This window comes from Lygodium microphyllum, chromosome 13 (assembly GCF_053477565.2).
Source record: "Lygodium microphyllum isolate KBCC chromosome 13, Lygodium_microphyllum_v1.1.10, whole genome shotgun sequence".
Taxonomy (NCBI): domain Eukaryota; kingdom Viridiplantae; phylum Streptophyta; class Polypodiopsida; order Schizaeales; family Lygodiaceae; genus Lygodium; species Lygodium microphyllum.
In genome coordinates this window covers 51,693,470-51,710,494 of record NC_141147.1, presented here as the reverse complement: position 1 = coordinate 51,710,494, position 17,025 = coordinate 51,693,470, and the positions used below count along the sequence as shown (strand labels likewise).

At 39.5% G+C, this 17,025-nt stretch overlaps 1 protein-coding gene across 1 annotated transcript; it reads right to left on the bottom strand.

The window, feature by feature from the left end:
- Window positions 1–438: 438 nt before the first annotated feature.
- Window positions 439–4,325, bottom strand: LOC148026612 (putative inactive receptor kinase At3g02880). The gene is made up of 2 exons (XM_087691072.1): window positions 1,808–4,325; window positions 439–1,451 (listed from the first exon to the last, which is right to left on the bottom strand). Exons 1-2 carry the CDS (start codon window positions 3,132–3,134, stop codon window positions 808–810), a joined length of 1,971 nt encoding a protein of 656 aa, XP_087547198.1. The 5' UTR covers window positions 3,135–4,325; the 3' UTR covers window positions 439–807.
- Window positions 4,326–17,025: the final 12,700 nt, after the last annotated feature.

Below are 17,025 nucleotides of genomic sequence, written 5' to 3'. Positions count from 1 at the left end.
GCAGTTATCAGCAGTCACTGTCACATGACAGAATGTAACCTTGGATCAAGTATCCCAAAACTGAACCCTCTTACTAAGCCAGGCTTTAGCCCTGGGTTAAATACTTATTTTACTAAAACACGATTATGAATCAACTTAAGCACTTTTGAACCCTGTACGAGCCCATCTGCAGCATTCTGGGCAGCACTTGAATCCATTCACAGGCCAATTCGCTTGACATACGCAGATCAATCCTTCTGAAGTAATGTAGCATCCTAGGGTTTTGCATGGAATGAAGCTCCATATACTTGACAATCAAAGATCAATCCTCCCGAAGTACTGTAGCGTTCCAAGTACACAAACCAGAGGATTCAGGGAAACTTCGACAACATAAGATAAGACGAAGAAAACACGATCTCACTCATGGCCATGCACAGTCCTCTTAGGAGACATGCAGAGTCCTCTTAAAAGACAAAAAGGTTGGCCTTTTAAACATGTTTTCATAAATTTATTCAATTCCTGAAAAAAAATGAAGCCCTTGAACAACAGAACACAATCCTGGGAGACCCATCTAGCCTGTGTGTTTGGGTTAGGTTACAGAAAGCACACTATACATCTCTGTGAGTGAAACGATTGAAATCAACATGTTGGGAGAAGGAAACCAAAGGAAAAATAACGAGATATGGCAGGGACCTACTGAGAGACAACCTATGAGAATTGAAGAATCAGTAACCTGGTAGAACCGTAGAGGACCTCCTCATCCTGAGGCTAAAAAGGAGACCCTCCTTGCATATGACCTGTTCAGAGCATTTATATTTCACTTCAAAATTAGAATGGTCTCTCCGTTTCAAGTGTTGTGCTGCCCGCTGTAGCAGAGTTTTCAGAATCTGAGGGCAGCTTTGGAGCTTCATCCCTAGTGTGCTTCTTTAAATCTTCCACCATTTTCACCACTTGCTTCATGGTTGGTCTTTGATCAGGTGATGGAGCCACACAGGCCATGGCAATCTGCAGCATCTGAACCATTTCTTCTTCTATATCTTGGTACCTCATCAGCTCAAGATCAAAAACCTCTGCAGTCCACTCCTCCCTCACGACTGACTGGACCCACCTGGGCAAATCTATGCCCTCATCGCTCATCGAGGCCTGGGATGGAGCTTTTCCAGTCAACAGCTCAAGCAAAAGCACACCAAAACTGTACACATCAGCCTTTGGTGTTATTCTCTTTATGTCGGTCACCTCCGGAGCCTTGTAGCCAACTATCCTGTTTGCAGCAGGGGTGGCACTCACTAGCTGAGCCAGCCCATAGTCAGAAACACAACTATTGTAGTTGTTTGTCAGAAGAATGTTGGATGACTTGATGTTGCCATGGGTGGAATTGTGGTCATGAAGATAATCAATCCCTTCTGCAGCTCCGAGAGCAATGCGTACGCGTGTATCCCAATCTAGAGGGGTCCGATTCACTCCTTTGTTACCTGACATCCAGAACAACATTCAGACAAGGATTCTTTCCTTCATACATTCAGGGCATCACAAAACACTATCGGCGCACTCGAGTATCAGCAGTCTAGACGACATTAATGATTTAATAGAGAAAGCCAGGTGAAGTTACAATCATTTAGGCAAGATAATTAGGACTTTCATAAGCAACCAGAATCTCAACCCTTAGCAGTATGCACAACGTGTTTGTGCTTGAGAGAACTTACCAAGCCTCTCTGTAGGACATGTTAGGATCAATAGAAAAGCAAATATGCTTTAACTCAAGGCAAAACATAGCAGGCACTATGAAAATAAGAAAGAAATGCACAACTATGTATGTAAAACGACTTACCATGCAGTAGGGCTGACAAACTTCCATTTGTCATGTACTCGTATACCAGCAACTTTTCCTCCTTGGAATAGTAATACGCTATCAGAGGCACCAGATTGACATGTTTGAGCTTCCCTACAGTGGCTATTTGCTGCTCGAAATCCCGGCGATCAATGGTTACATCTTTCAGGCGCTTCACAGCAACAATGGAGCCATTATCCAGCACTGCCTTGTAGGCAGTCCCAACACTTCCTTTGCCCAAAACCTCTGCAGATGCCCTGAGCAAGTCTTCAAGGTCAAAAGCATGCTTCGTGCCTTCGAAGAACACAAGCCGGTTCCGATCAGGGTCAGATGCAGCAGCTTGAGCAGCTCCGGCTGCATAATCTGTCTTTGGCACTGCCCCTTCCTCAGCACTGGGATCAACAGCTCTAGCCTCATAAGGGTTTTCACGTTTCTGACTCTTAGACCTCTTTTTGCCAAAGAGGAGGCAGAGAGAGGCCAAAAGAAACAATAGAAAGATGCTACCGATGACAATGCCAGCAATGGCTCCACCACTAAGCTTCCTATGATGCTTCCTGGAAGGTGCTGGTGAAGCAAATGGCGATGGCGAGGGTACAGGGGCTTCAATGGGGCAACGGGGGAGAGGAAACCCACATAAGTGATTCCCAGCAAAAGCAGTTGAATTGAAGATGCGGTACGTAGCTGTGTTCGGAATCGGTCCACTGAGGTTATTGTAAGCAACACTAAATTTGGTCAGAGAAGGAACATCCAGAGCAGGAATGGGGCCTGATAGGGTGTTATTTTGCAGGAACAGAGTTTTCACTTGAGTCAGGTTTCCTAGTGAAGTAGGAATGCTGCCATTAAATTTGTTGAAGGATAGATCAACATGGACAAGGTTAGGCCAGTGGGTGAAGTCAGAGGGCAGAGGACCTGACAAATCATTGTTTTGAAGATAGAGGCTTCTCATGAACTTGCAGTTGGTGAGATCTGAAGGTAGGCTACCTGAGAGCCTGTTGGATCTTAAGCTGAGAACCCTTAGTTCTGTAAGCTGCCCAATTGAGCCTTCTGGGATAGGACCAAACAGCCCAACACCAGGCAGCCTTACTTCAGTCACCCTGGGTATAGATCCGGTACATCGAACACCCTGCCATTTACATACATTGCCACTTACATTGCCCCATTGCAGAGTACCACGGCGATCGAGGGCATTCTTGAGCGCCGTCAGCCCGCTTGCATCACCTGCAAGGTCTCCACATACGCGAGTCAAGAGGCCGCAGAAGAACAGCAGCACGAGGAACGATGTTGCTGCACAGAGTAGTCTCCTTCGTGTGGCAATGTACAGTCCCATAGCTAGATAAATGGCATGCTAGGGTACAGTACTGGTTCCCAAACACCCCACTGCCTCTCGCAAGCGCTGGAGATGATGAGCTGCAGCTTAACTGGGCATGGAACAGGGGGAGTAACTACATACCCCAGGGTGGAGGGAAAGCCATTAGATAGGAGGAAGGGGGGGACAAAGGGTTTGATCACTGCAACTGATTGCGGGTAGGGAAAGTGGGATAAAGGAAGCTATCAAAAAACTGCCAGTGAGAGGGGAGAGGCCCTGCTTTTCAGATGTTAACTTGTGGTACAGGAGAAGGTAAAAGCGCGCGCGCACACACACACATACACACACAGAGGCCAGGAATATTTGCAGAGGAAGCTTTGCACAGAGAACACTATATGCTGAATGCTTTTCGAGAAGGGTAAGAAAGGGAGGGCGAGAAACGCAGACCGCAAGCTTGAGAGAGAGAAGAGCAGAAAGCAAGCTTTACCCCGTAAACACACTAGGTAAAACAACAGCTTATGATGATGAACGGATTAAGAAGAAGAGGCAAAGTTAGGACTAGTTGATCAAGGAGAAGACAGCGGAAGTGGAGTGATAGTACAGTCATGAAAGCACTTGTTGATGAGCCCCAAAGTAACCATAGCTTTTACTACTACACTAGGCAGGGAGATTTGGGGTTGATGAAGATCCGGCTTTAGATTTAAAAGAGAAGGGGAGGGGTATTTTTAGTGCACCCGAATGGAATTGACCCAAAAGCAGGCATAGTCAGAGACAGAGAGAGAGAGAGAGAGAGAGAGAGAGAGAGAGAGATTTTGGGCTGCATGTGGGTTTTGGGTAAAAGCAGAGAGCCTCCTGAATCCTGATGATTGCTCACATCTGCTGCTGCTTGATTGATCATTGGAAACTCGGAAAGTTCGCCGATATTTTAGATTAACCGTCCGGCTACTAATCCATTCGACAAAAGGCTGCTAATCCCAATCCATTTGATTAAAGCTACTAATTAATGCACTGTCAATTTCTGAACCGCAGTTTCCAAACATGATGGATGCTTCGATAGAAGAGTATCATGGTACCTGCAGGCTGCAACTTTCCTCTCTGCTTTTTCTCTATCGTCGCACCCCCCATCGTTTGCATCGGCCGTATCAATATCCTCTCTCTCTCTCTCGACTCCAAATCAGATAATCAATCCCCGGCTTCCCGTCCCATTATCAAGCCCACATTCCTTTATAATTTTCCCGTTCAACCCCCGCCGAAAAGAATGCTTTTACAGAGCTCTCTTCCAGCCCACCAGCGCATGACCAATCCATAAATCGTTCCCATACTCCCTTCCTTTTCTTTTCTTTTTTGGGGTCTTATTAAAGTCGCCTCATAAATCATCTAAAGTTGCCATCTTGTCCACTAACCTTTACACAGAGAGCAGTTACTAGTAGACAACTTTTCAATGTTAAAATGGCATGGGAGCTTGGTCTCGGTGCTCCACTGAAGCATATTTTCTAGTCCTTTTTTCTTTGATTGGTGAAATCCATCTAGAACTCTACCAAAAAATGCATGGACAACTTATGGGCAACGAATGTAATAAATTCAACTAAAGAAGTCGATGCTGACTTAGCCCTCTATGCAAAGGGAGTTGTGCCTGCCACATAAAAGCCCCCAACCCTATGCATAATCATCCTGATGTTGATGGTTGCACATAAGGTCTAGGGTTAGGATGATTATGCTAACGAGGGGAAGATTATCGAATCAATCCCACTTTTGCTATTCATTACTTGAAGGTTGGCTTCAACGATTCCTGAGCCATGAAGAATGCTTAATGGCACAATGAGAAGAGCTTTGGCATGTAACAAAGAAGATAGATCTTTGTTATACATGTGAGTGGAGGCTTCATAATGGCATACACACACACACACACACTCTCTCTCTCTCTCTCTCTCTCTCTCTCTCTCTCTCTCTCTCTCTCATGTGTGTGTGCTTGTGCATGTGTGTGTTGAGGTCAAACTCAATTATGCCAAATACATTATACAAGCCACAACCACACAAAAACCCCATGTCTCTCTCATAGGTAGATAAATCCCCCCCCCCCCCCCTTGGGCCCTCACTCTCTCACAAAGTCAATCGCCCCCAATTTGGAGGCTACCATTGCAACAAAGTATAGCTCCAAAGGCTACCCCCAAGTTTGAAGACTACCATTGTGACAAAATACAAAGCTCTAGAGGCTATCATTAAGAGTTCAAATTTTTCCCAATTAAGAAGATGTGCTTTAGAGTTTCATGCCATATGAAGGGGGTATCACAAGGCTATTAAGGAGCACCTATGAGGTGCCTCAAAGGAGTTCTCTAGTATTTGTTAATGAGAAGAAAGTTATCAAATTGACCCCGTTTTGGGAGCCTCAAAAAACAGCCCACATATAACTAAAATTTGTGTGCCAAATGTATTTCCAACATGAACAATCTTAAATCAATATTGTATACTAGCATTATTGACCTAGAAACAAAATAGAAACCAACAAATTGTGCAAATTTTATGTTTTTTATAATCGAATGAATAAAGATTTTTTTTAAGTAGTTAATTGAACGATATTGCATGTATATGTGTGTGATGCATGTGTTTCATGGAATTTATATTTTGGACATAAAATTAAAGTCCTCAATCATTATATTGGTCGTATACAAAAAATTCTAAACATTATGGTTATTATGTAAACTCATCAAACAAGTAGATTCATTTGGTGACTACCAAAAACATGTCATATGAAAGTGCAATGTTAATTTTGTAATTTTTGAAGATAAGTAAATAACCCTTGACTCATTAACCCAATGTGCACATGATCTCCACCTTGTGATGAAAATATGTATACTTAATCGTTGAAAGTGCAATGTTAATTTCGTAATTTTTGAAGATAAGTAAATAACCCTTGACTCATTAACCCAATGTGCACATGATCTCCACCTTCTTGTGGGCATAGGGCTTAGCTTTGCCACTTAACGTGGTCATTTTTGTCATACAAACCTGTCGAAACAAAAGCCACAACATAGCCTAAATGTAGGACATTTATCAATCTATTATGACTCCCGGGATTGGTGCACATACAAGCATGTGCCGAAACAATTTTACAATCTATACCATGCCTTATGTTTTAGCTTTAACATTGTATATGTATAGGAACAAGGAGATTGGTAAGACATTGTTAAAATTCTTCATTGCATAGCATTTTTTTTCCTTGGGCATTTTTTTTTGTAATGAGCTTTTCCTTTCGTTCATGTGGTAAGGAATATTTACATCACCATTTTTTTTGTAATGCACTTTTCCTTTAATTCATGTGGTAAGGAATATATTGCATAGCATTTTTTTTCCTTGCACATTTTTCCCAAAACTCTTAAAACTATTCTCATGGCCCATGGTAGTTGTTTTCAAATGTGACATTCTACTATATTGGCATTTATTGCACTTATTTTTGTATATATGTGATAAGTAAGTGCATATATTTAAATAGCTTAAAGCTCACTTATTCTTCTTCCATCTATTCATTCATTTGATATTTATTTTCATGCCTTGTCACTTATTGTTGACTATGAATGACAAGGGGTATGAATATGAGTAAGAGAACTTCTCTAATTGACTTGCTAGATAGTAGTATTAGATGCATGTTATGGGCACAACTTTAGTTTAAGGAATATAGAAAAAATAATATAAGCTCACCCCTTCAACAAAGAGAGAGTGCATGTGTGTGTGTGACACATGCATGTTATGGGCACAACTTTAGTTTAAGGAATATAGAAAAAACAATATAAGCTCACCCCTTCAACAAAGAGAGAGTGCATGTGTGTGTGTGTGACACATGCAAGCGTGCACACACACGCACACACAGTCTGTGTGTATGTACATGTGATTTCATGTAAGTAACTCTAAGCTTCTCATGCTTCAAAAAGATTTGGTGTGTAAAACTTGTGTGCAATTGGAAAAACCCATTAGGGTTGACATCCCTAATATGAAGCATTGGTTTGTTGTGCCTTTTGAGGTCTAACTTAGTTATTGGTTATGTTTTGTATATATGTGTTGATTTTCCATCACTATAGTATCATGGATACTACACTGCAATAAGACCTAAAGTGTGCTCACTTGTTCTCTTTGGGATAAATTGAGTAGTTACTCCATGCATAGACAATATACACTAGCTAGCATTTGCCTTTTCCATTTTTTAAAAAAATTTCAAAAAAAGGGCTTGAAAATTAAGAAGGTTGTTCACAAGTCTCTGGAAAAAGTTTGTAGTCGCTTTAGCAATCATGCTAATGATTCACTCTTTTGTAAAGTCCTTATGGTATTCAAGTTTCCTTGTATCAAATAACTATGAAGCATATTGTAGTGTGCATGGGACTCGTATGAATGCTCTTATGTAACTACCTCACATATAATATGAGGATCTACCACTAAGAGTTGAGATACACATATCCAAACAATAATTGTTTGTTGCGTTGGTGGAGATTATGGGCACGGCCATCAAATAGAGACATCCAAGTACATCGAATTGCTCATGTCAACACTACTTCCATGTGGTTCTTCATCTCTCAATTCTATCGATACATGGATGCAAGACATTCCACGTATAGCAAGTGGTAATGTTATATGTTGCCTATATATAAGTGTGCTTGCAATTGGCAAAGCATCAAAGGTAGGCAATCACTCAATGATGACATCAAGAAGGATAATAAGGTGTACAGACACTGTGATCACGTGAGATGTTTGTAGGAGACTAAAACATTCCAAGTTGATGAGCCTAGGAACCTTGAATCCCTTATATAGTGTGGGAAATCCTAACTTGGTCCCCCCTAGTCCATGCCCTAATGTCCTGATATGGCCCTAAGCCCTAAAAACATTTCAATACAAACCATCCATGAAGATTTCATCCTTGAAATTTGCAAATTACAATAAAGCCACCTAAACACCATCGATACATGTGCCAATGTCCCCTAGGTCCCAAGCAAACCACAAGTGGCCCTATATGAATTAAGGCATATCCTCAAGACTAATCAATGTAGGCCCTGTGCAGCAAATATAAGAGATCCCCTATCTCTTAGAGGCTCATTCCCATGTAAAATATGCATGTTGTTGCCTCCTATTAATGGAGCTACCACCCAAATAAAAATGATGGGCCCATCCAAAACAAGCATTAGGCTTGTGACGTTATCACTTCAATCCAAGGACATGTGTGAATCTCTTTCCAAATAATGGGTCTACTATCCTAATCAATACTTGACAATACATACAATCTAGTGCCTTGAACTATAATCTACAGTCTAATGCTAGTGGTGGCATCTCAATATGACTCTTATAAGTATAATCATTATCAGACTCCTTCTCATCATCCTTAGGATACAGCTCTTGAGACTCTTAGGAGCATAGCAATGATTTTCTTTTAGGCAATATTTCACTTTTTAGTTAAAAGTATAGGTCCTCATACACATTAGGCAAAAAGTAAGGTCATTTTTTAGCCCCTAATATCATAATGGTTGCCTAATAGTTGACACATAAATTTGAGCTTTGATCACCTAAACGAATGTTTCTATAGAGAAAAAGTATGGATATCCACATATATCCATACAAAAGTAATTATAGGAGCATGTGATAAGGTACCTCTCAAATTGAGGACCTTATCACACCAAATTATGATCAAATTTTCAAGGAAATTCTTTGGAAAAAAATTTATTGGATCATAGGAAGCATATGAATCTCAACTAGCATAGCATAACATCCATCACTACTCTTGTCTTGCTGATGAACTCCTCTATATTGAAGTTTGGCACATCCATCCTACCATGATCCTCTACTTGCATGTGATGCCCCACAGTCTATTGAATATCAGTGTGTTTTGAAGAGGATGAATAATATCTATCACAAGCTACCCTTGATCTAGTGTGTTCATGATTACCATAAGGAACTCTAATTTTTCTAATATAAATCCTAGCTAAATAACATCATAATGATGACTCATTACATGACAAATCCTATTTTTCATTGCATTACATTTCTCCTACATGAGTTTAACCAAAGTTGTCTTCATGATAATAATATTTGCTTGCATGAGGACTGAACCATCAAGGTCAATACCCATATCCTACATCATTTGCTTTCCCACTTGCAGCACTGGCTCAAGCCTAGCATCCAACAACACTCTTTCTGCTCTCAGCCAAGCATTGTCTTGAGCCACTAATTGAATTTCATTTTGAAATTTATCATGCTTACTATTTATCCATTCTTTAAGAAAACTTAAGGATACCTTACATTTTTGTAGCATAGATCCATACCCATCAACTTGCCTTTTGAGAGCATCAATTTCACCCTCATGAAATTCCTTCATCTTTTGCATTTCCAAAACCAATACATCCTTTTTATCTATTTTCTCTTTGAGTTGTTGCTACAAAATTTGTACAACATTAAGTTTGATTGCCCCACTTATTTGCAAATCTATAAGGAATTTATGAAGACCTTCAACCGATGTGCATGATGCATCTATCCTCCTTAGCATATGAGAAGAAGTTGACATTGATTCCTTTTTCTCTTCATGCATACTTGCCATATCATGCATAGGCTCATCTTTCTTAACCATGGTAGAATCCAACTTTACCTTTGAGAATCTAACTTTTTTGTGCATTCCAAGAACAACTACATCTTGCTTCTCATCATGCTTGGGTTCTATATCCAACCATCTACAAAATCCAAATGCATAGAAGTATCTAAATACACATTATGAGCATTATGAGAACTAAAACTCATATTATAACAAGCTAGCTACTTTATGAGCATCATGTCCCACATGATTAAGAGATACATCCTATTGTTGTTGACCTCTTCATGACCATAGCATCAAGAGGCAAACCATCAATTTTCTTGATCTTCTTGGAACCATTATGCATAACATTATTTCCACAAAAAGAGCTCTTCACATTTGGACATACATGAACTAAATGGGCATAAAGAGCCGCTAACATAGATTCAATCCTACTACTCTAACAATACCCTTTCGTCTAAGATAACCATAACCAACTAGCACATGCATCATTTGCATGATGAAGGCTTTAAGAAAATCCTTAAATTCACTTATTTTTTCTTCCAGAATTGCATGACAAAACTAGTTTTGAGAATAATCCTGCAAAATGAGAAAAGACAGCACTTCCCGCACAACTAAATGTTTTCCAAGTGCCTCAAGGCAATGAGAATACCATATTAGATTTCTATAGACACAACAAACTAGCAAAATTCAAATGTCCAAAAAAAAAAAAAACACACACACACACACACACACACACACACACCCCCCAAAGTTTTGCATTTGAAATTGTATGCAAATCTATAACAAAACATGCCATGTCCTCCACACATTCCCCATAGTTATTGAGTTTATACAACCCATGACACAATGAAGTAGATGTAATAATTGTATCACCACAAGAGAGATTATGAACTATGCATTTGTCATCAATAAACTTCACAATCAAGCCAATATTGGCAAGTGCAAAAACTGACAAAAAATTCTTCTTTATCTATAGTATATACAAAGCATTCGTAAGTGTGAAAGTATTACCAGTAACAGTAGTTAGTACAAATTTTCCAACTCCCTTGATAGGGTAAAAAGAGTTATTGGCACATATCATAGTACTTCCCTTAGGGGTATGCTCAATAGAAGTGAACAAATTGCATAGAGAAGTAATATGCTTTGTGGCACCACTATCAAAGTACCATACATATGAGTCCACAATGGACACATAAGAATCATGTAAAGAAGACTCATAATTACATTATGTACTAAATGCCTATTTTGTATCCTTGCTCTTTAAGATCTTTGATCTTTATCAAAAAACTACACATGGAGTCATCTTCATCCATATGTTCACTTCTAATTGCTTATAAAGCTAAGTAACACGAGCCTCATTTCTTCCTTGATATAAAAGTGCAAGAGTATCCCAAGAATCCGTAGGTATCTTACATGATTGGATATATGGGATCATGGTACATTTAATAGACAATTGAATCCAAGCATAAGCCTCTACATCTTTGCCATGCCAACAAATCTACTCAGGAGTAGTGGTGGTCCTCTAGCATAAATTGGAGTACAAACTCAACATGTTGCATCCTCAATATCACCTGTTTCTATTGCTTCTGATGCATTTGCAACTTTTGAAGCACCACCGAGACATCTTTCAATTCCATATATAATGGTCAAAAGCCCCTTTATGACCAATACATAATGCATCATATAAGCCCACAATAGATAGTTGGTTCCATCTAACTTGTTATCAATACCCATATGGTGTCGCAGTGTGTAGGGTTGAAGGTCACCACAGGGGTTTGGCAAGAGAAGAATGTATGGGGGTTCAAGAGCGTTCAAGAGCTTAGACTCCAGGGATGGTAGAGATAAGAGAAGGGTTGAAGGTTTCAAGCCAAGTTCTTGAAGATAAGAAACAACAAGGTAAAGGTAGATTTTGGGATAGGAGTAGACGGAAGAGAAGGGGTTCGAAGAAATTGAAGACGTAGAAGAACACTCAAAAAAAGAATTAGAAAATGTAGAAGAATACTAATAGAGATGAAGCCTGTCAGTTTCTTTTAGCATTATGAGAAGATATAACTCTAATAGACAAAAACGTGTATAAAATAATACCTTCCTCTATGCTGCTTAGATCGCCAATCTGATGCTTCCATTGGCTCCGAAAGGGGGGTAAAATACTAGCACACCTGGCCAAAATTTTGGCAGATCACTCCTTCTTCATCTCTCCCTTCGGAGTGCTGTTCACTGCCTAGAAACAGCGATCGGGCGTCACACGATTTTGTCAATCTCTCTTTTTACATAAAATCCTCTCAAATTGGTTGAAAGCTAGATGCTTTCTTTTACATGTCATCCTAATCTAGAAGTTGTCTATAGTTTTATGGATTTTTACAAGAGACAATATCCAGAATATAAAAAATTGGCTTAAAATTTGTCCAAAAAATTTAATATTTTGAACCATGGACACTAACACTAATGCCTAAAGTGGCATTGGCTCTCTAAATCTAAAAGGAAGCCACATTCTAGATTTTTTTACATGATGTACACGTAGCGGCATGGCATCCACCCCCTCCTAACCTACACATCCTCTAGCATGTGCCAAAGTCTTATGGATTTGCAGTGTTAGAAGAAGTATCTTATGCCATGTTGATGTCTTCAACTTCTGCCTCTTCTTCTTCCTCTGTGTCTTCATGCTCTTGAATTATATTCAAGTCTTCTAACTCATATCTTGAACTTTCTCTTTGTTTGAAGAGCTTGATTCTTTTTCCAGCCTACAGGTATCTTTATGCTGTCCCATCCAATTCATCCAATGAATATGTGGCATTGTCATGAATGACCTTTACAACATACAGGCCAAACCAACGTTTTACCATCTTCCTAGAAGCACTGTATTGATTGTCTAGGCTGCTGTCATAGACAAGCACCCAGTCATTTTCTTGAATTGCTCTTGGCCGAAGTCGATGTTGCTTATCAAATCTTCTTTTGTTCTTTAGTCTTGCTGTCTTTAGCTTCTTAATAGCTTCTTGAACATCTTCAAGCCTTCTTTCTAGCTGCCATATGCGCAAAGTCAGCAACTCTTCTCTACTGATGCCTTCCTCCCAAGGTAGAAGACTCCATGTGAGAATAGATTCTTCAATTGGCATAATTGGTTGTTGTCCATGCATAAGTTCAGCTGGCATATAGCCAGTCACTGAACTGTGAGTAGTGCAGTCAGCCCATAATCCAAAAGGTAGCATCTTAGGCTATTCTTTGATCTGTCCTCTACAAGTCTTTGCTAGAGCTTTGAGAATATGTTGATGACCTCTCTCACTCTTTCCATTGCCTTCAGGATTGTAGGCTAATGTCAAAGCCAACTTGATACCCAATTGAGCAAAGAAGTTGCATGCCTCATCAGCATCCAATTCTCCTATATTTGCAGTTACTTTACCCATATAACCATATCTGCAAAACACATCTTCAAGCAAAAAATGACAAACAGCTTGAATGGTCTTGGCTATCAAGGCTTTGCCTTCAACTTGATTGGTTAGATCCTCTCTTGCAAGCACTAAATACCACATATTCCATATTCCTGTAGGCATGGTTACAAGATCAATAACCCATCTATAATGTATAGACAAGGGATAAGTCAGTTGTAACCCATCTCGATGCTTGACCATAGAATACATTTGACACACATGATAGGTTTCAACAAAATGTGCAATGTCCCGATACATGTTTTGCCACCAATATTTTTCTTTGACTTTACTAAAGGTTCCCCATATGCCTCTATGGCCAGCCCATAGGCTTTCATGAAATTCCTTCATTACCTATTGTTGCAATCTTTTGTTACCTAAAACTCCGACATGCACTCCTTTCTTCTTCTTTGCATGCTTCCATAGATGTCATTCTTTAAGAAAAAAGCCATAAGCTTTCCTCTTGATATGCTTGAACTGCTCATCAGTCCAAGTCTCCTTCTTCTTCATTGTGCTCAAATATTGGCTGATCTTCAGCCAATCTTCTTCATAATCTTCTTCAAGGAAATGAACTAGAACTTGAGCAATGCAATGAGCATGCTGGCTTCTAGTTGACCACCCTGTTGTTTTCAGCTTTGGACCAGTATATGCAGTAATTGAAAATGTATTTTCAGCAGCCATGGAATGAAATTCAATAAGTATAGATTCGTCAGCTTCATCTTCTTCCATCAGCTCTTCTTCATTGTCATATCTTGCACGTGATAGCATGTCAGCAAACTGGATTTGTCTTTCCTGCAATATGCTTTAATTCGAGGTTGAGAGATTTAATATATGCAGTCCATCTTAGCATAGCAATGTCAGGTGTAGAGCAATTGGCAATCATGCCCAAGAGTGGAAGCTAATCGGTTTCTACCACTACGGAAGCACCTATAAAGTATCCACGATCACACTTTAATGCTGTTACAACTCCCCACAATTCCCTTTTTACTTGTGCATACCTTCTTTGACATTCATTGAGAACTTTTGCTCCAAAATGAATTGCATACCTGCTACCTTTAAGATCCTCTTGGCCAACATCCCATCCTATCCCAATGGGACTTGTATCCACAGTAAGGATGATGGGTTGACCATTTGAATAATCAGCCCTTCTGAGAGTGGGGGTTGAAATTAATAGCTTCTTTAATTTACGCATAGTGAGAGTATGCTTATTATCCCAAGAGAATCTTTGGCATTTTCTTAATAATTGATAAAGATTTTCGACTACATGAGCAAAATGTGGTATCCATATGAGATAGAATATGCATGCGCTAAGAAATCTTCTTCCTTCTGAAACATTTGTACATTTTTCTTACATTCTGCTAATGGCATCTATCTTGATTGGCGAAGGTTTGCTTCCATAGGGGCCACATAGATGACCGACCACTAGGACTTCTTCTACTCCAAAAATCGACTTAGCTCCAAAAAGGGTAAGATGTACCTCTTCTAGCCTTGTTAAAATCCTACCACAATCATGAATATGGTTAACTACAAATGTCCTGCAACCATCTTCGTCAAGCTTCTCATTCTTTTCATTGACTTCACATTCCTTGATAGGTACATCATCAAGAAATGGAAGAGTAAGTTGTGGAATAAAGTTCCTTAAGACTTTGTGCATGGCATTCATCATATGGGCTACGAAGTTTGTTGCACCTTGTGGTAGAGTGCACATGAGGACCAATCCAAGAGGTGTCTTCATTGTGGTAATGTCTCGGTTTTCTAATGAAATCTAAAATTGGTCATATTTTGAATATAGGTTGCCCATAGAATAAATTGCTCTACCTGCAAAAGCTTCAGCAAATTCATCAACAATTGGACCCAAACCAGCATTTCGGATTGTGACACGATTAACAGGCTGCAGATCTTGAATGAATCGTAAAGATCCATTTTTCTTGGGCACGTTAAACCATCGGTTTGAGTAAGGTGCTGAAGAAGGTTCTAAAATCTTCATTCTGATCTTCTCATTTAGAAGTTCCAATAATTTGGGCAAATGCGCCCTTGGAACAGGAATAGGCTTGAGGTTCCAAGGCACATGTGGGACCATAAAAATGACCATAGGAGCCACAATATTTGGATCCACATAGCCTATTTCACGTGGCTGAAATGCAAAAGCTTTTCCATGTTTCATTATCATTTGCATAAAAGAGTGTTTTTCAGCAGATGAAAGGAAAGAATTTTCACCTATTTTGAGCTCTTTTATACTTTCAGATATGAAATTGTGACCAATGTTGGAAGGATCACGAAGACTTGACTGATTTGTTGCCCTATCAGCCAGCCCTTTACTTTCAGGAGGCAGTGGGACTACCTTAGGCTTGACTTTCTTGTCCACCATCTTGTATTTCAGCCTGATTTTTATGGGCATACTTCTATGGAGTGATTTTTAGCCTAATTTTCTGTATGAGTAGCTGCATATATTTCAGCCAATTTGTCAGTGGTAATGAGTTCAAAAAAAATGCTTGAAATATATTCATTTTCAACCATCATGTCATAAGTTTTCAGCTCCCTTTTTACATGACATAAATATTTTCTTTTAGCTTTAGTCATGGTAGGAAGAGCCTTATAACAACCCATACTATTGGCTGTACATACATACAGATTTGCTAGAGACACAGTTTCTGTAGCATAAGGAGGTTCAATCTTTTTACATGACGCACTACCATAGCCTCCTTTTATAGCAGTGTAGCCCAAAAACACTTCAATTCTTGGGCATTAAGAGGCATAGGATAATCATGTAGTCGATCTCTGTTTTGATGATGGTTAACACACATAGTAAGAAATTGGACAGCTCGTTCATTATCCTTGCTTCGGATTCGAGCATAGGAAGAACCATCACCAAGAACTTTTGTTTCCAAGCGGGCTTCAAAAATGTAAGGTTTCCCAAGAATGATAGGGTAATTACAAGAGTCTCAAACAAAAAAGTGAAAATTGTCTTTTATGTCTTCAATAGTTACCTGCACATTAGGACATGCAACATATAACTCTCCAGAAGAGTTGTTTGTAGCTCTCATTCGCCAACCTTGATCAACATCTATGGGCCATCCGCCACTTTCATAGAGACTCATTGGCATGATGTTTATCTCCGAGCCATGGTCTAAGAGTGCAATACATGGTGTTTCTTTTTCTCCAATTTTGCCGATTGTCTCTGTTGTTGCTCTTGCCCAATGCGTATAGGAGTAGTGACTGCTTGGAATGAACCGAGCCTCTTCCTCCTCATGCATGTGCTGTAGATGGTCTTCTTTTTGAGAGGTGGGTTGCCCAACTGGTTTGGACCAGTCGACCATTACATTTTCAGCTTTCACTTCTTTAATTTTTTCATTCAGCTTTCTTTATCTTCAGCTTCAATTGCTGCAATTAATTATTTAACTACTTCAAGTTGAATTCCTTGTGAAGTCAGCTTTTCTTCATCCTGCACAAAAACTCGAAGAACTTGCAAAAAAGTATGCATTATTTCTTCAGTTTTATCACCAACATATTGTCTTTTCCTTTTGATTACATTAATAATTACATCATGGAATTCACATTTGGCAATTCCAAGAATTTCGCCTAAGGTGAATTCAATTTTGCTTCCCAGAATTCGTTCTTCTAGGACTCGTTTGAGATCGGTTTTGTAGATTCTATGTCACACTACAATTTGTAGCCTGGCTGCTTGCCTTTCTTTTTTCCTTCGATCTTTTTTGTTTGTGGCGCATCTTCCATCTCTTGATCTAGGGTTATATTTTCAACAAGCTTTGGTTGTTCAGGCTTCTTTTCTTCTTCTCTTCTCTTCTTCTCTTTTCTTCAATCAAGACTTCTTTATGATTGACATAAGCCAAATGTGCAAAGGCGGAACAATAATCTATCAGTTCTTTCCAACCAGTTATTCTTCGAATATACTGACTGGCATTAGTCA